General features: G+C 39.7%; 1 protein-coding gene across 2 annotated transcripts in view; it reads right to left on the bottom strand.

The window, feature by feature from the left end:
- Positions 1–24750, bottom strand: part of LOC143146885 (interleukin-1 receptor accessory protein-like 1-B) — a 301118-nt gene extending 276368 nt beyond the window's left edge. For both annotated transcript variants that reach the window (XR_012992109.1, XM_076311609.1), the window contains exon 1: positions 23818–24750. Coding sequence is in view for 1 of the 2 variants with exons in the window: in XM_076311609.1 (XP_076167724.1) it covers positions 23818–24047 (230 nt within the window). In the remaining variant the exon portion in view is untranslated. The remainder of the gene's footprint in view (positions 1–23817) is intronic.
- Positions 24751–24977: the final 227 nt, after the last annotated feature.

Genomic DNA, 24977 nt, shown 5'->3' on the forward strand with positions numbered 1-24977 from the left:
GAGATTGAAGTTCCTTTGGGTTATACCGTCTTCAGTGACGTGTATGCACCTACTGTGCAGAGATGACTTGTTGCATTATCGTTATTGACTTTATGATTATTACTTACTAAGATTTTGAAAAAGAATGACAATATAAAAAAAAAGAGTGGAGCAGTTTTGAAAACATCTCGTGGAAAGAAAAATTAATTTATACTCTTTGAATAAAAATAAAATACAAACTTTTACTTTATCGAATATAGGTGTATAAATAAAATACCACTACGTTCACGTAGCAAATATAATCTTGAAAACTGCAGTTTCGTGTATCCTTCATGGATATGGAGATCCCAGTGCTATGCAGTGAGACTGCAACCTAAAATTGGGATTTATTGATAGGGATTAAGCAGAGTGAACTGACTGCCCCCTTTGCCCCTGTGCAGTTCAATTTATCCCCTTATACACGAAGTTTACATATGTATACATTTATGCATTGAATAAAGCTTTCAATTTTTTTTTTTTTTTTTTTACGTAAAACAATATACATGGTCTTGTTCAGGTTCGGTTATCTTTTGCAATTAATATTAAACACCGAGAGTACGTCGTATCTATCTAATCCAACGGTACGCGATGTTTCACTTCGGGCGGAAAGCTTTTGGGACGAATTAATCGCGTAAATGGAGGACTTACTGTATTATCTTCGTATCATCTCCGAAAGATAGACATTTATAGCGAATGAACACTTTCGGTATGTCGTTTACTTATGCGGCAAAAATAATAACGCGTTAAATTATTTCGAATTTCAGGTGCTTGATCTCTCTCTCGTGGTCTCTATTTAGAATTCACACTATTTTTAAGTTCATTAACCTAACCACGTGATTGGTTCTAATGTATGTTAATTTTACTTTTATAATGCTCACACCAATTTTTTATTTTACTTTGCGAATTATACTTCTACATTGGTATGTAGGTATGTTGGTATATAGCCCCATAGGTACATAGGTACATGGATATATAGGTACTTGGGTATATAGATACGTAGATAGATAGGTACTCGAATATATAGATACGTAGATATATAACTACATAGATAGATAGGTACTCGGGCATATAAGTACTTGGGTATATAACTACATAGATAGATAGGTACTTGGGTATGTAAGTACTCGGGTTTGCAGGTACTCGGGTATGCGGGTACTCGGGTACTCGGGTTTGTAGGTACTCGGGTGTGCAGGTACTAGGATATACAGGTACTAGGGTATTCAGGTACTCAGGTATGTAAATACTCAGGCATGCAGGTACTCAGATATGTAGGTACTCGGGTATGCAGGTACTCGGGTGTGCAGGTACTAGGATATTCAGGTACTCGGGTATGTAAATACTCAGGCATGCAGGTACTCGGATATGTAGGTACTTGGATATGTAGGTACTCGAGTGTATAAGTACTCGAGTATGTAGATACTCGAGTGTATACGTACTCGGGTATATAGATATTCAGGTATATAGCTACATAGATAGATAAGTATTCGAGTATGTAGGTACTTGGGTATATAGGTACGTAGCTATATAGCTACATAGAAACGTAAGTATACGGGTATGTAGGAATACAGTATAGAGGCGTACAATGTATAGACATACAACATATAGGTATATAGATATATAGTACGTAGGTATGTATCTATCATTAATTCATGTTTTCGAAATTTCCGAGAAGCTGAATATTTTCAAGATTCTCGACATTCTCGAGCGATGAGATACTTCCAACGTCTCGGCTCGTCTCGACTTAGAGTCTTCACGTCCGGTCCCGAACATCGGGATTTCAATATTTCCAACATCGAGAAAGTCACTAAATCTCGCGCGTCTCCGGAGACGAAACGAATCAACGTGCACTCGATATCGAAGAAAGTGATATATCCGTCCGAAACTAAAAGCTCGTGGATTACGTGGCGAGAAGTGTGGCATCCAGTAATTCCTGGCTTATCGAACGTGGAAAGAGTGAGAACGAAAATCTCGACCATCGTCGAATATCTACGTTCACGGTCGCGAGAAAGTAAAAAAAAAAAAAATATCGATTCAGGACAGCGAAATCGGTCGCGTCCGACAGTCGTGGCACAAGACCCGTCGTGGCCGCGTCATTAACGTCGATTCTCATTGGACGTCCTGCGCGCTCAACTATTTATAGATTTCACGGTGCTGGCAGTCGTACGTAATAGCGCGCATAGGTCGACGTGACGTTTGCTGACGCATTACGATCAACCGGTCGTCGGTTGGGTTCCCCGAAACACAGGGTGTACCGAAAGTAGCGATTAACCGAAATAAATCCATCGCGTGGCAGATTGGTAACGACGATGGGAACGGCACGCGAGCCCCTGTATTTTTAATCGCCAGGAATTATTAAACGATCGTTTTCAAACGTCAGTGGCCGCTTACTGGGAGAACACTCGGTTGAAAGAAAGTTAAGCGCCCTTAGTCTAGCGCCTCGCGTAATGATACTAAATCAAGATCGAAGTATGTATATACGTGCCAGAAAATTTAGAAATTTACAAAATCTATTAGAATTTATATTTGTATATAATATCTAAATTTTTATATTCTAAATTTCTAAACTTTTTGATTGTAAATTTCTAAATTTCTGTATTTCTATATTCTAAATTTCTAAATTTTTATATTTTACTTTACTAAATTTTTATATTTTACATTTCTAAATTTTTATATCGTAAATTTTTAATTTCTAAATATTTAGATATAACTTTCTAAATTTTTATATTGTGAATTTCTAAATTTCTAAATTTCCTCTCATTACTTTTAGAAATTATGTTACGTGACCATTGGCCACCCGCGACAGTTCTGTATAATTTTTCTTATTTTTGTTTACCAAAGTGTTTAACCCGTAAATAAATAAATGGGTGCCAGTACGCGAAGCACAGGTAGAGAATGTTTCTTTGTCGGATCCAACTCGAGTAAACCTATCAAAGAGGATGATCGATTAGGTATGATCTTGAATCCGGGCAGAAAACCGAGACACTCCTGTGCTTTCCAACGCGCGTGTTTAATCATCGGATATGATTAATTGATCGATTTCTGATCTCCGATTCTAATAAGGAATGTAGAATGCTCGTTAAATTTGCATGTACGCATTGATACGTCATTCGTGAAAGTAACCGGTGAAACTTTGACATGGTCCGTTATTTATTGTAAGTCTCAACAATGTGCAAAGCAAGAGTAGATAATTTTCTATCGAATCAAACTCAAATAGATCGCCAAAGTAAGACGATTAATGGGATATAATGGAGAATGATCTTGAATCCGGATAGAAAATTTGTATCGATAACCGAGAAACTACTATACTTTCCACACATAAATAAATAGATACCAGTACGCAAAGTACAAATAAAAAATATTTTTAATCAAATCAAACTTAAGTAAACCTACCAAAGAGGATGATCTTGAATCCGAGCAAAAACTTTATATCGATACCCAATGCTTTTTCCCATTCTAACATTGATCATCGACTCGGTATCGTTGATCTCGAATTTCATCTAACCTTGAAAACACCCCAGTATACTACTGTACGTGCACACAAACTTCCACTAAAAATATTAAATAAGTTTTAGACATGGATATATGGATATACAACATTTAGAGGTTAGGTGAATTTCCTTATAAGACAGCCTATAGTTTTTTGACCCACTGACACATTTTCCCATTTTGGCATTGACTCGGTGTGTCATTGATTTCGAATTTTACGTAGACCCCCTCCCTTACATCCCCCCCCCCCTCTCCCTTCTACTCGTCGAGAACATCCTAGCGCGCTCAGTATACTCCCGTGAATGAAATTTCACCGTGGTTTCCATCAACGGGAGAGAAACTAAGGGCGGGTACCGGCCAAGGGAAATGGAGGCCACGTAAGAGCCGCAAAAGAACCGTGGAAAAAAGGGGTAAGAAGAACAAGAGGAAGAAAGGCGTCGCGGGACCGAGAGCTAGCTCCGGATGGAAATTTATTGCGTATATAAGGAAGAAAGTGGTTCAACCGGCAGGCAGTTGCACGTGTCTCCCTCCCCTCCCCACCCTCCCCCCCACTTCTCCGGTTGCACCTGCGCTCCCGTCTTACGTACATATGTATTCCCATGTAAACGGTGTAACATTCACGGAACACGGTGCGCGCTCTTCTTTCTTCTCGCCTCCCTCTTATTTCCCATTCCGTTCGGCTGCACGCGATACAAGCTTCCACACGGTTGCCCGAACCGGACAAATTACGCGCGTCGAATCGACGCTGCCACCGTAGAGAAAACGAAACGACTCGCGAGCAGCAGACGTCCACGCATGTTCCAATCTATAAGCTTCGGGAGACTCGAGGCGCGCCGGGTAGGGAGGGGGCAAGGGGAGCGAACGGTACTATCGGATCCTCGAAACACGCTCTCGGCCGGTGAAAATTCTTTGGGTAGTATAATCGCGAGCTCCTCTCCCGTACCGACGTTCGTTGCGCTCGAAGAAGTATGCACGTCGCCGCGGCTACGTTTTATTCTACGAAAAGGGACCCGTTAACGGGCGCAAACGCTGACTTACCGACCGAGGACAGGGGACGAAGTCTCCCGTTGAATTGAAACGAACAGCCTTCGGTGTTTATTGTACTTAACGCGAACTACCGACGGTGATGGTACTACTATTTGTATCGTATCGCATACGTATTTTAGACGGGACGTGGGCAAATTAATTTACGCGTAATATTCGTTCTCTGGTTTGATAATTGTTTGGGAATATTGTAGACAAAGATATGGTTAATGATTGAGTAATTTTAAAAAGTTCGGAACAGGTGAAATTTATCCTTTTGGTGGTTCTAGTGTTAAGAAAAATATCGATATGTAATCGTTCGAAATTAAGATACGAATTATGAAATGAAAATTTCACGTTGAATTGGGTCAATTTTTAATCATTGTTCAAAACACACATTGTAGATTTTTATCTTCGATTATGATACTGAAGTGTTTGATGAAAATGTTTGTAATTTGTTTTTTATTAAATTGGTGAGCCTATGGGGTGAAGAGACACATTTGCTTTGTTTGCCTTCTTAAATTGAAAGTATTCCTCACCATCTCATAACGTAATAAAATATTGAAAGTACTTCTGGCGATTGGGACAAAATTATAGTAAAAATATCAAACAGTTTGTGTAGACAAAATTGTAATAAAAATATCAAATAATTTGTGGAGAAAAAATTGTAATAAAAATATCAAATCATTTTTAGAGAAAATATTAAAATAAAAATATCAAATAATTTGTGGAGAAAAAATTAGAAAAAAAATATCAAATCATTTTTAGAGGAAATATTAAAATAAAAATATCAAATAATTTGTGGAGAAAAAACTGTAATAAAAATATCAAATTTTTAGCGAAAAAATCATAACAAAAATATTAAATAAGTTTTAGACATGGATACATGGATACACAACACTTTCACGAACATGGACACACGCCACAGGGTAGAGGCTCAGCGTTAGGCACACGATGGTGAGAAATAATCAGTGGAGATTAACTAGCATGGAAGCATGCGTGACTTTACACGATTCCGGTCAATTTAGATTACCTTCGTACAGGTTTAGGTTTTACATCGTACGTATCTTTATATTTCCTTAGAAATAATATTTCTAGCAACCTTGTATGCCTTACTATGTTATAGACGAGTCAATCGGTTCAGAGAAGTGCATCATGCCGAGATATTACATAATTATCAATTATAGAGGTATGCAGCAACGATAGTGGTCGAAGTATTTAGCTTTGAGAGTCGTGTGAGCCATTCTGTGCAGGATATTTGCAATTTGAGGATCATAGTCTCGACAGATTATTATTTTTTACGCGCTTCTATTTCATTGTAGAAAGAACCGATGGAGAAAAATATTACTCGTATATTCAAAACATAAACTTTACTCTTTATTCATTTTTTATACTTATATATCAAGTGTTATTTATATTTTTATGTACCACCGCAGGATCACATGTTAATGAAATATTTGTCAGTAATATTTGCAATTTTTGTTCAGTATCGATACGGCTGTGAAAAATAACAAATGACAATAAATTACGGTTGAATCGGTATTGCTTGAAAATCGTTCCGAATTTGAAAAAATCAAGTTTTATGATTCCTGGGGTTGCATCACGTCGAATTGCAAGAAAATTTATGTTTTGTATTCAATGTTACAAATCGAACTATCCGTCCAGACTGGTATTACTGAAATTGAACATTCCGATAAAGGCGTTTAGAGATAATAGTCTCTTCTCCATATCGGCCCGCTTCAACGGAGGAAAATTGCATCGGCAGAATGCGCTCGACTGCAAATGACTAACAATTCAGTCAACTTGTTCCTCGAATCTCGAACCTCGCTCAGACACTCGGTGTTAGCAATTCTGCCTGAATGCACCTTCGCTGAACCAGAACTATGCATAATCCCTGTAATCCCCCTATTCGTATCGGCATACAATGTACCTGCTGTTTTATAACAGCGTGTTCGTAATTTATTAATCTGAACCGGTAGGGAGATTAACATCGATTCGATTTTCTCGGGAATAATTTTCCATTTCTTAACGATTTCGCAAGACACTCACAAACAAAATTGATTTCTTTTTTTTTTCTTCTGCATTTTTCATAATATTTTTTAAACCGAAAAGTAGTATTAATTATTTCTTACGAGACAGCTCTCATCAAATTGAACAAGTTACACAGAGTATATATATAAAATATATTATTGACAAAAACCCTTTTGCCATTTAATATATACATGATATGTATTAAATAATATAGTAAATGATGTGAACAATAAAAAAAATATATTTACATATATCCATATACATACATGTCCATATACATATAATATTATACCTATATACATATATTCATATACATACATGTCCATATACATATATCCACATACATACATGTTCATATACATATATATCTATATACATATATATCCATACACATGTCCAAATACACATATCCATATACATATAATATTATACCTACATACATATATCTATATACATGTATATCCATATACATATAGTATATGTCTAAATACACATATCCATATACATATAATATTATACCTACATACATACACATGTAATTACTTGAATTATACGCAAGTATCTTTGTGGAATTTTATAATTACTCCCGGGAGGTTGATTTCCTTGAAAGAAACTTTTTTTTTTTAACATCCGTTATTTTCAGTATCCCAAATTAGAATGTAGCGGCCAGGTCTCGCCCGCGGAACATATTCGGGCCCGGAGATTTTTCGCCCGGTTTGAAATTCGTCCTCTCATTCTGGTCGAGCTGGTAATTAGCAAGCCGTGACGCATACGTCGTGCGTTTTACCTCGAGTAACGGTGAATACGAGAACTCGTCGTGACTCGACCGAGCGCAAACAAGGAAGTGTATCGGTAGAAAAATAAACGCGGTACCCTCAAATATTTGCGACAATGGATGACTCTCGTTGCTCGGCGAGGGACGCCGTCTTCCTATAGGTCCTAACCAAACACGCCGAATCATTTAATGTTGGGAGCTGACAAGAATAATCTAGCGGGGTGGTACCTCGCGATAAGGGGAACGACCGCCTTTCAACTCAGCTTGTGGCGCGCATTCCTACGACAATGTATAACCGACGAGAGGGACACTCCACCCCCTGATTTTTTCATCAAACTTCGCGGTGACATACTCATCGGGTAATTGTTTAACAGTGAAGTCTAAAAGTTGGCGAAAATCCTCTTCATTTTTACGTTTAAAAAATAACCTATTGCGAATTGTTTTTTATAAAATTTCATTGGCACGTGTTTAGCATGTTACTTTCTAATAGTAAAGTCACAAAGTAGGGAAAAATCTTCCACAGTTTTGAATTTACAACCTGTTGTGAATTTTTTTTATAAAATTTAATTGGTGAGTGTTTATTAGGTAATTAATAGTAAAGTCACAAGGTAGAAAAGATTCTTCTTCATTTTTAAATTTAATAATACCCGGATGTGAATTTTTCTATCAAATCATGTTCACATTATGTTCATCGGGTGATTGTTAACAAAGTCACAAAGTAGGCACGAACTCCTTCCACATTTTTCAATTTAAAAATACTTTGTTGTGAATTTCTCTATCAACTGTTGTCTCCACACGTGTCCGCCAAGTGATTCAATCACATCTTCCCTTCTTTTATTTTGAAATGTAATAAATCTTCTATTGTAAAAAAAGTAAACCCAGGGAGATGTAGAAGTAAAGATAGATAAATAAATAGACAGATAGATAATTAGATAAATAGAAAGATACATAGACAAATAGAAAAAGAAAGAACAAACAAAAATATTATAAGAGTCCTAATCTCTCAAAAGAAAGTTTCTGCACCCCTAACATCCCTATGTGTCTTTCTCCCGGTCACCGTACCAAACATTGGCAAGATCTACCCAACCCACTTACTCGCTGTCGAAACTATTACCTTTCCATTTCGTCGTACGATACAAAAAACAATATTCCTTAATTCGATTAGCGCGAAAATTCGAAAAGGTAGAATAGCGCTCGCTAAGGGAGCCTTCCGGCAGCTTTTCCCGAAATAAATCCCGGAGAGAAACCCTACACCTCGTGTTCCAACGATTCCCTGGAAATTCGAACAGTTCCAGCGATAAATTCGCGGGAATCCTTCCAAGAACGTTGCGCGGCGAGCCATAGTCGAGTCCACTGTTCGACTTCCGTGACTTCTTTCCAGGTAAACGCGTCGGGGACGAGTTTCGTTACGGAAGCGAGGAGTAGAGTGGGGGGCGCGGCGGTGGGAGGGGTAGGGAGGGGAGGAGCCTCGAGACCAACGAAAGCGCTCTTTCTTCTCTCTCCCGCGGTTTTTACCATTCCGCTTCACCTCCGTTCTCGTACCTTGTTTCAACGCAGCCCTGCTCAGACGTCTCGCCTACTCATTTATCTTGCCGCGCTTCAACCGCGTATTCCTGCGCCTCTGTCTCGGCCATGTATTATTATACGTCATCGTCGTACCATCGGAGACTTTCTCACGGTCTCTCCGATGTCGCTGAATTTCCAAAGGGAACGGGACAACGAATACGTAATTTTGCAACCAGTGTTTCCTTACTTGCAACAATATCGTTACTAACCGTTCGCAACAAATAGGCGAACCGTCGAGATAATTTTCAGAGTCGTATTCAACGGAGCACTGTTTCCTCTTTCTGGATCACATTCTTTGAATTTAATTAAATTTGCTATAATTTTTTGGAAGAAAACTGTTCAAAATTGCTACGATCACAGCACGGTTTTTTTTTTTACGCAAGAAAATTTCTTTTACGAGCCATGTTATAGTTGAAAACGAAAATTATTTACGTGAAGAAAATTACTAAAAGTAATGTAATTTGAGTCACTTTTGTGACGTATAAGTGTGTCGCGTAACGTAGGTTGAGAAACACTGTAGAATTTTTATTTGGACGAAAAGTGTCAAATAACGAATAAAATTCTACTTCTCCCCCCTTTCGAACGTGTACGATATATACTGTATACCACTTCTGAATAGAGCAAATGGTATTTTGTGAAAAAAGTTTCTTTCATTTTTTTCTTTTTTTTTTCTGGGTCTGGTTAAAAACAAGAAACACATCCAATATTTTTATTCGAATCAGTTATAAAATCAACCCACCCTGGTTTTTTGTACACTTATCATTGCTATATCCTGTCAAAAAAGCTCAATAAATTTGTCAATGGAAATATTGTGTTACTTGAAAAATTTTTGATCCCCAATTGTGTCCCTTACCTCGGTTAAAAACGGTAGAATTTTACAAATTCGGAGAATTCGTTTACAAAATGCAAAAATTGATAAAAAAAGTGCGTTGTACTTATACGAGGAGCGGCCATCTTAATATCGACCGAATTAAATACAAAAGTTGGCACAACTTTGGAATCGAGCCTCTTTAAAATATCACCTCCATTAGCAGTACCGTTCTTGGAATTCGCGATACCTCGTAATTGCAATTGTGATGTAAAATAGACAAAGCGAGAACGCCGCACGAAAATACTCTTTTACGCCCAAGGTTAATTGCGATATGTCAGAACGACGAAAAGAGAATTATTGTCATTTACCGCGAGCAACGTGAGGCAATGATTTACACGGAAAGACGATGCATCGCGACGACAGAGACAAAAAAAAAAAATAAAATAAAGCCAACGCCGTTGTGACCACCCCGCTGCGCCCCCACCACTTCGATATGATGCCACTTCATAGAAATTTGTGTAGCGTAATAGACCGGTGGCGCGCGACACGCAACCGTTAAATATAGTCGTGGATTGCGAACGATAGGAGAGACAGTTCGGCGCGAAGGTAAAAATATAAACGTGGCCTTGGAGCCGCGAACGAGAATGCCTCGGCGTAATTAATGAAAACACGCGTGTAGTTGTCGCGCGAGTGCAAGATTCACGAGATTCACGCTCGAAGACATCATCGAGACGTACAGGAATGGAGTCTACCGTGGAACTAACGAACCTCGAACCTCTTAGGCGCCCCCGAGAACTTCGTATTTGTCAATTTTGTAATTGAAAAGGAAAGATATGTTTTTTTAAATTCAACTATAATTGAGAAGCACGGAACGACAATTTTTTGTTCAATTTTTTTTTCAATTTTCCGAAAACGAGAAATTTTTCGAGGGAAAAGATAATAGGGGAGAATAGTAGAAGAATGAAAATATTTTTATAATTATTCGGTTGTTCGGGAAGTCATTTCGTTTTTTTTTTTTTTTTTTTTTTTTTTTTGTGAAAATGAAACAAGATTTTTTTCAGACTGTGTAAACATTTTATTAAATTATATATTCTCCATTTTATTAAATTATTAAAATATATATTCTCCATTTTGGAAAACGAAATGACTTTCCGAATAGATTCCACATTTACATTACAATTTGTGTGTATTTGAATTATTTGAAAGGATCTGTGAGAATCTTTTTTTTTATTTATTTTTTGTTACATTAATTTTGTTATTTTAATTTTTGACGTTCACAGTCACGACTTTGTGTAAACTAGTTATTTATAACAATGTACTATCCAGAATATAGAATATGAAATGAATCCACGTTTTCGAAAATATTCTAGGGCTGTGTAAAGTAAAATTTTAGAAAAATTATTTTTGAACAATTTGATCGAACAATTTATTTCGTGTGAAATATTACGAAAAGAGTAGGAAAAGGGAGCACGAAGGAATTAACTGCAGAGCTCTCTGTAAGTCTAAATCCGGTTCTGGAGATAACGTTCGCATCGAGGAAAAAACTAATACCGACGGAATAGTTGAAGGATAAATACATTTTCATGATAATAGTATTTGCTTACTACGAAACACTTCGGAGAAGAAAAGAGACTAGATTTGCTACTGGAAATGACTTTTCCATCGAGGAGAAAAATAATAGTAGTGGAATAGAAGAGTTAATCAATTTTTATAATAATATTTGCCTTCTGTGAAATATTTCAGAAAAGTAATAAAATTATTGGGTCGTTCGAAAAGTCATTTCGTTTTCCAAAAAGGAGAATATATAATTCAATAAAATGTTTATACACTCTAAAAAAATCGTGTTTCATTTTCACCAAAAAAAAAAAAAAAAAACGAAACGACGACTTTCCGAACAACTTAACAGATCCGTTACTGGAAGTGACCTCTGCATCGAGGCGAAAATTAATAGCGGGAGAATAATAGAAGAATAAATCAATTTTCATAATAATAATATTTGCCTTCCACAAAATATTTTAGGAAAGGAAAGACTCTAGATCCACTACGGGAGATGAAGAGAAAACTAACTATAGAAGAATAATTTGGAGGATGAATCAATTTTCGTAATATTTGCCTTCGTCGAAAGTATTTCGGAAAATGAGCTACCAAAAATAATTTCTTCGACTTCACCGCGTGGCACGCACCGAATTAAATAATTTCGTTCAGCGCGAAAAATTTTGCGTAAACGAGGTCTCGAGGAAATAACTTTTCGATAAACGAAATTTTCAAAAAATTTTAAATACCGCTCGATATTTAATCAATTGAATTTAAATATCGCTCGGGAAAATATCATTTCTCGCGACCCTCCTCGATGCGTACCATCCACACGCAGAACGACGAAAAGCGATAATACCATACATACGTATATCGGAGTTTGAAGATCGTGAGCCAGACGATTCTCGCCGACCGAGAACGAAACTCGAGTCCACTGTGCCCGCCTACGCCTTCCTAGAAGCTGCACCCGAACTTTTCACGCGCTCTTCCCGGTAACGTAGACGCAACATGGCCGTAACTCGCGACGGATGCGCGCCAAGGTGACGAGAAATAATTCCGCGAAGCCTTACACGCCGCGCGGTACACACGTTTACTCTCGGCGCAAAAAGATCGCGTCGCGAGGCAAACGTCGAAGTTAACGCAACTGAACGCGATACGGTTTCGCAAGGATTTCCATTTTTCAACGAACCGCTGTTGATTTCGCAATAAACGTAACCAAGTCTGAAAAGGACCGTGGCGACAGCACACTCGCGGACGTTTCGCAACGATTTCCCATTGTTCGACGAACCGCGGTAAGGCGCGCGATAGAATCTGTCCACGAAAGAGAGAAACGAAAAAAAAAACGGAAAAGAAAACGATTCCTTTCCACGCGAAAGAAAACTTTTCCAACGAGAGCCTTTGAAAAATAAAGACGACGTTTCCTCTCAACGTGTTGCGTTTGCATCGATAACAACCGGAAACCGTGTGACCGGGAGTGGTGGGGGATATCCCCTTTCCCGTGAGTAACCCTGTCCCGGCATTCGTACGTTTCCTTAAATTCAATCGCATTCGCAGCGCGTTCACGTGCCACCGTGCGCGGCCACGTATCGCGTAACACGAACCGAGGAGCAACAGAGGGAAAGAATAGAAAATACTACTCACTCTCCCCTCGGGTCGACCGGCGCTCTCTCTTGCGGAAATCGTGGAGAAGCTGGCCAAGGGAAACCGAGTGGACACAGCGACGAGAGCGAGAAGAGCCCAGAAAACTTTTTCTTACGATGTCGGCAAGAAATTCGAGACTCGCGCGGAACTATCGACGAATTCGTGGAAATACCGGCAGCGAAGTAGAGAGGAGTGGAGGGGGAGGGGAGGGAGTCCCCAACCGGTGACGTTGCGTTTCTCTCGCGCGTCGGTGGAAAATTTTCACCGTGGCGCAGCCGTCGAATGTATAAGAACACGGTTACGACATCCGTTTTCGACCAAACTGCGTGCGCGCTGACGCAACACGCTTACGGGGAAATACATCGATCCGAAGGAATGACCGTACTCACGCGTACGAAATTCACCTCGTCCACGTCTAATCGTTCGCGTTCGTATTACGCATATAATCGATCGAACTATCTATTGTAGATCGGTGGCGTCAAGCCCGTAAGTCCCCACGATGGACGGTCTCGCGGTCCGAAAATATCAAATATATATTTAAAAATATTACTAATAACCGCAAGAAATATACCGTGAAGTAAAATTTAAAGGATTTATCGAATCGTTAACGTTGTTCCGAGCCATCGAGACATGGCAAGTTTCTTGAAATTTGCGCAAGAAAAAATTGTTTCCCGGCCGTTGTATTTTATATTCCATTGAAATGTGTTCTTCGCGAGTCGAGTTTCGAGGGTACGGCAAGTGTCCATTGTTCGCGCGTAAAAATTATTTTACCGCTGTTCGGTAGGTCTGCAATGTTTTCTTTTCTTTTTTCAACGATCACAAATAAGCACAAGCAGCGAAAAGAATCGGTGACTGGATATCTCGGTTATCATCGATCCTATCAAAAACTCGTGTACAACGAGAAAGTTTTGAAACCTAATTTCCTTGTGGTAACAGCAAATTTAAGCGAAACAACGTACACGGAGTTTATAGATGGTGCCCCTCCCCCTCCCTACCCACAACCAATCCCCTTCCACTATCGACAAGAATTTTGCAACGTCATGTATCGAGCTTAGATTTTAAACGATACTCTTTAGATACGTTGCAAGTATCGTTGCAATAGTTTCAGCTGTTTTTCTCGTAACACGGTAGCCATTCAGTTGTATACATACGTGTACATATATGTGTATACAGAGTGTTTCCTGTAACGCGAGCTCCTAGAATATCTCGCTTTCGTTCGAGGATACGAGGCAAAGTGAAAGGGAAAGATTATTTCGAAAAAGAAAATATTTTGATAAACAAATTTTTTTTTTTTCGAACCTTCATGAGATATCGTTGTTTCTTTAATGGAACAACGTGCTATCTTTAACACAGTGATGCGATGTAAAAAGAAGTATACTCAACCACGTCTGATATATTGACCTTAAAATAACCTTTACGTTAGAACGTGTTCAAAATGATCGCCGTTAACTTTCAGTCACGTGTAAATAGTTTGAACGTTCGGTGACACTGTCAACTTGAAAATGCCAAAGTATGGTAGTTAATGTAAAGTCATTTCGATTATATACTCGGTGCAAACCTAATCGGCCGCTCGGGGCAACAGAGGAGCTATTACAGTGCATCCTTCGGTGTTCTGGTACCTCTCTCTTTTCTAACACATTCGCGCATGCGTGTTCCAGTCCAGCTTCTTGAACTTTTTGCGAACTAAGTGAAAGAAAATTGTAGACTATCGACTTGATAAAATTTGTAAATCATTGTAAATGTAACCGTTGCACGCGGTGCAGTGACAGTTCTAGGGACTATGTGCATCGTTTTTAGTAGGTAAACTAACCTAATTTACAACAATAATTATTGTACAAGTATATTTTACATTGTGTGGATAAAATATTCTAGAAAATTATAAACTATCAATTTGATAAAATCTGTAAATTATTGTAAATGCAATTATTGCAGCGACAGTTCCAGAGACTGTGTGCATCATTCTTAGTGGGTAAACTAACCTAATTTGCAACAATAATTATTGTACAAGTATATTTTACATTGTATGGATAAAATATTCTAGAAAATTGTAAACTATCAATTTGATAAAATCTGTAAATTATTGTAAATGCAATTATTGCAGTGACAGTTCTAGGGACTGTGTGCATCGTTCTTAGTGGGTAAACTAACCCAATTTGCAACAATAATTATTGTACAAGTATATTTTACATTGTATGGATAAAATATTCTAGTCCTTGAAAATGATAAAATAAAAAACATAATTTACATTTTTCAAAATTTTAACTTAAAAAAAAAAAAGATACGAGTCGTTTATTCTTAAGTATTTTCGCGCAAAATAAAATACTACGTTAACAATGTTCTTGCACACGAAAAGACGGAATACCGCGTCATTGGTTTTCCCGCGTTTTGAAAATGAAAAAAAAAAAAAAAAAAAAAAAAAACGCACACACATAATGCGGCATCCGGTACCGAGTGTTCAGCAGAAATTAGATATCAAGATCCAGTAACGCAAGTAGATGGCGACTCGTCGCGTCGAAATCATTGGTATTCCCACGTTTTAAAAATGAAAAACGTGGTGTTGTGTCATCCGACGCCGAAGTGTTCAGCAGAAATTAGATATCAAGATCCAGTGGCATAGTCAACAAGGAGATGACGATTCCTCGAGATGCGAACACACGGAGAGTTTTGTAATGAATATATCGTACTGCATCCCCTCCCCTTAAAAACAAAAAACAAAAAAAAAGAAACAAGACATTTTCGTGACTGGAGAGCCACTTGCACGAAGCAGAGATATTCGCGTTTGGTATCCAACCGACTCCGGAGAACCCTAATCAGGGGTGGTCGGAATGGTCGTCAATTTGACGGGATGCATCGACCAATCCCCCTCCCCCCTTGTCCTAGGAATCTCGTTCTCTTCGAAAATCGTCTTAACGTATTCTACGAACGGACAAAGCGAGCCAAGAAGCCAGCCAGGGAGTGGCACGTCCCTTTTCCAATGCGAAATTACGGTTCTGTTTCTCCGTCTTGTCATTATCCAGGCCTCGAGGCCACCTGCGAACGAACGCAGACACGCGTGTACGAGCCAGCCCTCTAACTTTCCCCGAGATGCGACCGCGACGTCGACGACGACGACTTCTTTAGTATCAAAGTTACGTAACCTATGCGCTATACCGCGACGTGTGCTTTGCAAAGGTTTGTTCAATTACAACGCGAAGCATCTATTTTTCGTTCTTTAATTCACTCGCGAAGGTAGAGTCCAGTTTCTCAAAATGGGCTTATTGTAGCATTATCACGTGGGACAGAGGGAGTTTTTCAAAAATTTATCCGGGAAGAACTATACAACGAATTAAATTAATTTTTGCGTGATTATGAAAGGGATAACTGGTTAATAGTTTGGAAAAATTTTCAAACTTGTAGGTACTTTATTCGCGAAGGTAAAATCCAAGGTTTATTACACTATTTCCACGTGGGACAAAGGGACTTTTTGAAGAATTTATCCGGGAAGAACTATACAATGAAATAAATTAATTTTTGCGTGATTATAAAAGCGATAACTGGTTAATTGTGTGAAAAATTTTTCGAAGTTGTAGGTAAGTGAATATGGACAACGAATTATATTATAGTCGTCCATCGAAGTATGCGGGAATTTGGAAAGTCGACGTATCGCAAAATTGAAAATTATGTAATTTTGAGACTTTCTTCGTCACTCGTATCTTAATATTTTTTCTACACTTATTTTGTGTAAAAGTCAATTTTTACTGCTTTTTTATTGCCTCTGTTATTTTATTGTTATTGTTATCTTTGTTTGTGTTATTTTTTATTGTGTTGCACACGGTGTCAAGCAACGAGCAGTTTTTATTGCTTAGTTTACTGAAGCCGAAGACAATCATAACTGTGAATAATTAGAAGGTTAAAAGCGTGCCAGATGCTGCGCCTGCATACCTATTACTACCTGTAATAACAATATTCTTCAATATGCAGTTATATAGAAGGTATGTGTGTAAAACATACTCAAGAAAAACACAAACAATTTGATATATATATGTAATGCTTGCAATGTGAATGCCTAAAATAAATACCATTTTTGTTACAATTTGTGATTCTTTCCTAAATGTAAACACAATTATAAACCTACTAGGAACTCTAGGGACTGTCACTGTTTAGTATAGCGTCGGTGAAAAACTCGAGCACAAAGAAGAGTACGAGTAAAAACCGTGAATTAGTACAAGTGAAATATATTATAAATAATTCAATAATTAAAATGTATCAAATTTAATTATTGCCCCGATAAATTATCTTTAAATTCAGGATAATCGTATCTTCAATATTATTGGTTTCCGATAAATTCTCTTATCGATGAAAAAAATTTAGTTTGGATGAAACATTAATTTTGTAAATTAAAAATATTTAATCCGTACAATCTGTATTTACCCATACACCTATCGATGTGAGTCAAAAATGACTCCGGCACAGATCTCCGTGCTTTAGTACCGCGAGGATTAAACCGTTCAGTTTATTCCGATCGGAGAAAAAAACTTCTGTAACTGAGCGAGTCGTTCTTGGAGCTGAAGAAAATAGACCAATAGATACAGACCATTTAACCGATCGCGCAGGCGTTAATGTAAACATTGGTATCACTTTGAACGGACTGTAGAACCCTTCCAAGTTGTTTTATTTTCTTCGACGCTGCTTCTATCGCACACAGCGCCGACAGGAGTCACCGCGACGGCGAACGACGAACAATCATCGTACGAAGCGCGCGCGTTCGTCGAAGTCGACACGCCTTCGAAGACGATGGGAAAGCCGTGTTCGTCACAACCGCGTACTTCGAGGGACAACTGTAATTTCCATTCGTGTGTGTGCAACATCGTTGCACTGTCCGCACGGTTCAGGTTCTCACAAGGTGGAGAACGAACGTCACCCGACGACTGGGAATCAACTTTCCGCAAAACGATTACTGCCTTCCGCTACGTCGAAACCGTGGCCAGGCCAAGGGGACACACCGATCCTCGTTCGCGTTCCACACGCCAGCATCGTTATCCCTAACGACGCAGCGAGTGTCTCGTTCGAACGTAACAAAACGACCAGCGCTCGAGAAGCGCGCTCTCGCCGTCGCAGTCGAGAACTACAGTTTTTCGTTACGGTAGGTTTCCGGTTCCGGTTAGTGCGCGCGTTATCGTCCTCGTTACGTGACTCGCTGACCCGCGAATTCGCCGACTTCGCGGACCACCGATTACCATTCAACGATCCCACGCGAGTAAACCATCTGTTTAAAATGTAAGGATGCGTAACGTATGGATACTTTATGTCATCTGGCGTGGCCGCGCGCCGAGAATGGGCGACTGGTAATATACAGTGGCACACGAAAGTATTACGAGGGAATTCACCTAACCTATAAATTTCATTTCAACGATAGTTTGTGCGCACGTAAAGCATACGACATAATTCCTTTTGTCGACGATAAATGTTCCCGAGGGGGTGAAATCAAGACCCAAAAATTCAACATTTTTTTTTATTCTTTTAGTAGGTGCGTTTACAGTAGCCTGTCTCTGGAACTTGATACCGAAATATATATTGTAGTTTCTATTAGGTTATTCGGAAAGTCATTTCGTTTTTTTTTTTTTGGTGAGAATGAAACACGATTTTTTTAGAGCGTATAAACATTTTATTAAAATATATATTCCCCATTTTGGAAAACGAAATGACTTTCCGAACAATCCAATATATATTGTAGTTTCTAATTACTTAAACAAAATGAATAATTGTCAGGAACTTATACCGAGTACCTTGTGACTTATTCTGACACAAGATACATAGTATATGTAGGTTGATTTATGTAGTTGAAAAACTCCCTTTGAAAATAATATTAGAAAATAACGTTGTTATTGTATTACTGATATTACATTATGTCTTTCAAAGATATTTTTCCAGGTTAGTAGACATCAATTTATTTCTTCGTAGAGGGAAAACTGCGGACAGAAAAATCGAACTCCCGAGGTTCGTGGCCAGGTGTCGTTTAATATTCCCAGAACAAAGTTTCTTGAAGTTTCGCGGTGGCGGTTTCTACTACTACGCGGCCATTTTTACACGTGCTTCGTTGAAATTCGCCGACCGTGTAATTGCACGCTCGTTACGCGAAAAGAAAACGCATAACCCGTACATTTTCAATGCTCGATCGACGGTTGAAAAAAAAAATTCCTCTGGAAAATTTTCGTTCGAGAAAATTCACTGAAGAGAAATTAACAAAATTGTCATCCGGATACAAGTTTCGAATAACGAATAAAGGATAAACTTTTTACCCGGTACTCGATTAAAAATTAGAATTTCAATTCCAGAAGGAAATATTTCACAATGGATAAATAAAAAGTTCCGTGTAAAATTTATTACCCCCTCCCCGTTCTCCAAATCTTACGCGTTAAAACATGTATATGTATGCATAGCGTGCGTAGTCTACTAAAAGTTTTATTTTGTATTATACGTACTTCGTATACATTCCATTACGAAAAAAAGTTAAGAAAATCCGTTAGAAAATTTAAGCAATTGAAAAAAAATATTCATATACGCACACATAAAAATTATGCTACATTGTACATTTTCTATTTTCAAACGGAGTTTTTCAACCACTACATAAATCAACTATGTACACTTTTTAATAAATAAGTTTCAATAACCATAAGCGTAAAAAGAATAATAATAACCACACCGAAAGGATAACAATTGTTACTAGAATTGTAAAAAAGAAAATTTGCGTTACCGGTTAACCGTGCGTTACTTTTCAGTCGCGCGTATTTTGAGGCGTCTTGTATATTATAGGCACGCGTCAGATGTGCGCGCGCGCGGCACACAACGGATGTAGCCGGATGTTGCTGTTGGTTGCAGCGCCACTTTCTACGAGCGAACGTGCATCGTTCGGTCGAGAGAGCGTTCACGCGTCAACGATTTCACTTGAATTTCATCCTTTGTTCTTTATGTCCCGGCCGCGGAGCGAGTACACACCGTTGCAACCCCCACCCCTGGACGCTTCGTCCTGAATCTCGACTGCTTACGATAATCTTGTTCTTTACGGGACCGAGATCGCTCCGGTAGGACGGAAACAAAATCCGACGAAACGTTTCTCGGCTCCCTCGATACACGCGAACGTTCAATATTTTGTGTTACGTCTTTGTGCTTTCACGCTCACCGTGTATTGTCTACGCGGTCCCTTCTCGGTATTATTGTCCGTGTCACTGTCGCGAGTAGACGAAGCGGCTCCCGCACAAACGTATAAATAGCTGATGACAATGTGGAGACACAGAAAGGAAACGCGTCGCAGTTACAATCCGCCTTTCACTTTCGAACAATTATACCGTCTTTGCGGCAAGTTCAGCGAATTCTACGTGCACGTATCTGATTTTCTTCGTTACTCGAAACAACAGCCGCGGAAACGTTTCGATTACTCCGAACAGACTCTACGCGTGCACACCGGGGGAGATTACGTGCGATGATTTTCAAATAACCGCGGCAGAACGTTATCAAAGGAAACGACACGATTACGATATAGTGTGGGAACGGCGAGAAAATGTTCTCTTTAATATCAAAATTATCAATCTCCCGTAAAGGTGCCCATTTCTTTTCACCTTGCGACATCTGGATAGTTCAAATACGCAATAAATTCAATTTCGTTAGAATTTTTCGTTGTTAGACAGGATGGAGAAAAAGTTCGATATTTCTGTACAAAATATTCATTCTACTTAAGATTTACCCGAAGCATTTATTTACGAAGGGAAATGAAAAAAATTGAAATATCAATTTTTTGGAAAATATGTAAATGAAACTTGTGTCGAGAATATAAAATTTAAGAATAAAGTTTCAACGAAGTGTATACGACCGATTTAGATGCGAATATTTTTTTTTTTAATTGTCAAAACGCGATCGGGGGGTTCTGGAACGTGATTTATTGTAAAAAAGTTTTCTCGATTATAAAATTTTCCTTCGAAATCGAAAAGAAAAAAAGCTCCGGTCGCTATTTAATTTATGCTTTTCTTCCGTGTATTCTTTGTTCCGTGAACGAATTCGACCGCTAATAAAAAGCGTCGCTCGGACGTTCGCCATTGCATTGACGGTTTCGTCCTTTGTTCTCGTCGAACTCTTCTCCTTCGTGCTCCTTCTCGGAATCGTCACCGGCGCTGCGCGCGCCGAAAGAAAGGGGGAGAAATCGGTTACGGCGAAAAACCAACAGTGGAAAAATGGCAGGCCCGAAAGGAGCCGTGGAATAATTCTCGATCGTTGAACCTAAGGATGGAAGTGATTTATACGCGAACCGGGCGATATTCTTTTGTCATGAAACTCAATGGACGCAAAAATTCGTTCGAATATAGCCATCGAAGAAAAGAATCGACGAGGAAGCGCGACGGAACTCATCAGGGCCGAATCTACCATGAAAGTGATAAAAGTCCAACTTTGGACTCTCGGAAGCTCTATTGGTTAATTTCGTTATTTAAACAGTATACGGAAGAAAAAGGTCTTTGGAAAATGCTTCGTGTAAGAAACCTAACTTTGTTTAAACTTAACGACATTTTCTATATATCGAAAAACGGATTTTTTTCTAATAATGTTTTTATAACTCAACCGAAAAATAGATTGCCCGTATCGATTAGTTTCAAACCTCGACAAATGTAAATTCAGTACTCGAATTCAAAAATAAATACCGATATTAATTCTATATCGTTTAATAATTATTTGTATATTTTTTTCAAAATGACTACTATTGGGTTGTTCGGAAAGTCATTTCGTTTTCCAAAATGGCGAATATATAATTTAATAAAATGGAGAATATATAATTTAATAAAATGTTTATACACTCTAAAAAAAATCGTGTTTCATCTTCACACACACACAAAAAAAAAAAAAAAAAAAAAAACGAAATGACTTTCCGAACAACCTAATATTTAGTGTATACACGGATCATAACCTATGGTCAAAATTGACAACAAATGTTGCCGCTAGAGGGCATCCTATTTTCAAATCGATATCGGGAATATCTCGATTCGTAATATTTATTGTACACACGGACACAGTCGCCTATTGGTAAAAATCACCAACCAGAGTTGCTGTCACAATGTATTCTATTTATTTTCAAATCAGCACCGAAGGTATCTATGGGAGGGCCTAGAGAGTTGATCGACCGACCGTGCTCGCATCCGCATAATTTCGTGCGTGTTCATCGCCAACTACATCTCCTGTGTGTGCTTCGGAGATGGACACGCTCGATAGAGATGTAACAGGTGTGGACGGGCCAAAAGAGCCCCTCCCCCCTCCCCCTGTCCCGTCTCCTTCCACACGGCACACGTCCGTTACCCTCCAACTTTTTGACAACCAGCCATGGCCTCTCGAGCGGTGAATGCGTGGAACAAATATACCGTTTGACACCTGGACAAGCACAATGAGGCACGGGAGCGGGACGGAGGGTAGGAGGTCAGACGAAGTCCCACTTTGTCCCACGAATAATAAAGTTCCCGGCACGGAAAGGGATTCGGGCAAATCGGCAGTGGCCGAGCCCTTGAGAACGCTTCCGAGAAGCGTTTCTTTGTTAGCCTACGCCTTGCGGTTACCGAGGGACAGTCGAACAAGCGTCTCGAACTGCGACCCCCTATAGCGATTTCCATCTCTTGTACTTCGTACCGCGCGAGCAAGCGAGCGAGCGAGCGAGGCGAGCAAACGCGCACTCTTCTGGATTTATCGTGGAACAAACAAGCGTTTCGTGGAAACGTTATTACCGCGCGCGCGACGTGACTCGTTCGTTCTGTGGGTGCCCGTCGTTGCTTCTTCGGAGACGTTTTTACGAATATCGAACCGACAATCCGACTCTCGTTCGACATGCTCGGACGACGACAACCTTTCTTCCGAGAAACCCCGGTTACGGCCATGTGAAAAAAAAACCGACCGACAAAGTATTTCAGCGCGAAGCCGCGCCGAAAGAAGATTTCCCCGTCGCGTTACACCCATGGAAATTCTACGCGACGCGACGCTCGTTTGGAAAGTATCCAGAGATCGGTACTGTCCGCCGCGAATTACCGGTAACGCACCACCGGCATCGATGCAATTTTGCCCGGAAACCGTGTTTACTTGAGGCGAGCGTGCCGTATGCCCGGACTAATAACCGGTTTAACGTATTCCTCGAGCGATAAGAGGACGTGGGGGAAGACAGAAAAAAAAAAAGTTCGTTCCATAAATGGATTAGTTCCACGAGAGCGAGAAGCGCAGTTTCCAGGTATTCGCAAAGCTGGGCAAAAAATGGCGAGAAATTGCATCAGCTTGCACGAATGTCGGACATGCCATTCAAATCGGCCCTCGAAAGCGTGACTCAGAAGATGGAAATAAAACCATGGGAAATTCCCCGACGCTTCGAGTTCATCGGCATAGACTCGAGATACGCTTATGGTTTTTCGGTTCGCAAAGAGCTAGAAAATGAACACCGTGTCGTACTCCCGTCGATCGACGATCTATTAAACGCGACTCGAACGACCATCGAACGAGTCGCGTCGTTTAACCTTCGTTTGTTTCTTGAAAACACGCCCGTTCGCGCGATCCGAACGCACGTTGTTTTACTTCAGACGAAACAATTTCCATCAGTTTGTCCGCTTAAATTACGTTAAGTTACACGCGAGACTCGCGTTTACCAATTGTTAACATATGCATTTGTTTACATTTTATAAGGTTATCGTGTGTGCGAACGTACGATAATTTCTTAGATCTGATTAGATTGTGAATTTATGTCATAACCGTTTCATGAAACACGTTATTTATAAACGTTGAAACAATATTTGAGTTATTTCAAAGCGAAGTCACTTAGAAATTTAATCTAAGTCACCGAATTCGGGTCAAAGGAGGAACGAACGTCTATTCGAACGACGTTACAGTTCCAGTGACGATTGAAGGTTAGATTCGATCGGAAGAAAAAAATGCTTTGACTTACCATTCGATGCTCCTGTAGCCTCGTAGACAGCAGTGAAGGGCTTTGAATTTTCCAATGTTCGCGTATTCCGTCGTCACTACTTCCTTCGTGAACCTCAGACCACCTGGTAAGTTGTCGAACTTGTGCATCGAACAATAGTCCTTTAGTTCATTAGCCTGGCAGATCGTAGCCAGGAACGACAGAACGATCAGGCCACGTTCCATCGGTGTCGTCATCTTCTGAGATTTCATCGAAAAACTAATTTACGAGGAAAACACTTCAAAGTCCGGGTTTTTCGAATCCGAGAACCGCCATGATTGGGTTCTCAGAATGGAAATCGCATTCCCACGATATCGACGCAGATTTTTCCGTCAAAGCAAACCGATCTCGGTGTTGTTAACGTTCAAAGAGAAACGTGTGAGAGTAGGTAGGGGAAGACTCCCGTGAGTCTACGTGTACAAGCAAGTTTGACCGATCCGTTCGATATTTGTCGTCAAACACAAACCACTTCGTCCAGGAGAGGAGAACTGTGTTTACTCGGGGATTTCGAATGGCTCGCGCCTGGCGCACGTCTTTTACATGTAAACCGACAAACTGTTTAACCGTTCAATCACCTTCGCCAAAAGGCATTGTTTTCAACGACCCTTCGTTCGATCGTATAACGACAAATCCCTTCAATCTCGACAGAATCACCAACAATTTCGAACAAGCGTGTTCGTAGAGACGTTAATGTTATTCGCGAAACGTCACAGGCTCTCGAAATGTTTCAAAATGTATCTCAAAGTTACACTCGCGTCACTTGTCACGAGACTACACTTAGGAATGATTCGTACAAACTACGTTCCTTCCGCAAGAAAATGAACATCAACAACTGCGAAAACAATCGAACTAACGCGCGACTGTACGTTCGCCGAGAACTGTCGTTCAACGTACACACGACACACATACCATGGAGGCCGGCGGCTTACTGTCAGCCCACCGCTTTGAAAACTCCCCGTAGGCCACGGGTTTAAAACGAGCCGCCTGTTGCCTCGTGCTTGCTCGGCCGCCTTCGGCTATTCTCGGCCTTCCTCCACGCGATACCGTCGCTGCCGGTACTGTCACGCGTGCCTGTGAGTTGTGTGTACTCATCGAAAGGGTACTCGTCTCCTTTTTTTCTCTGTTTTCGTTGGAACTATTCG

This window comes from Ptiloglossa arizonensis, chromosome 5, assembly GCF_051014685.1.
Source record: "Ptiloglossa arizonensis isolate GNS036 chromosome 5, iyPtiAriz1_principal, whole genome shotgun sequence".
NCBI lineage: Eukaryota > Metazoa > Arthropoda > Insecta > Hymenoptera > Colletidae > Ptiloglossa > Ptiloglossa arizonensis.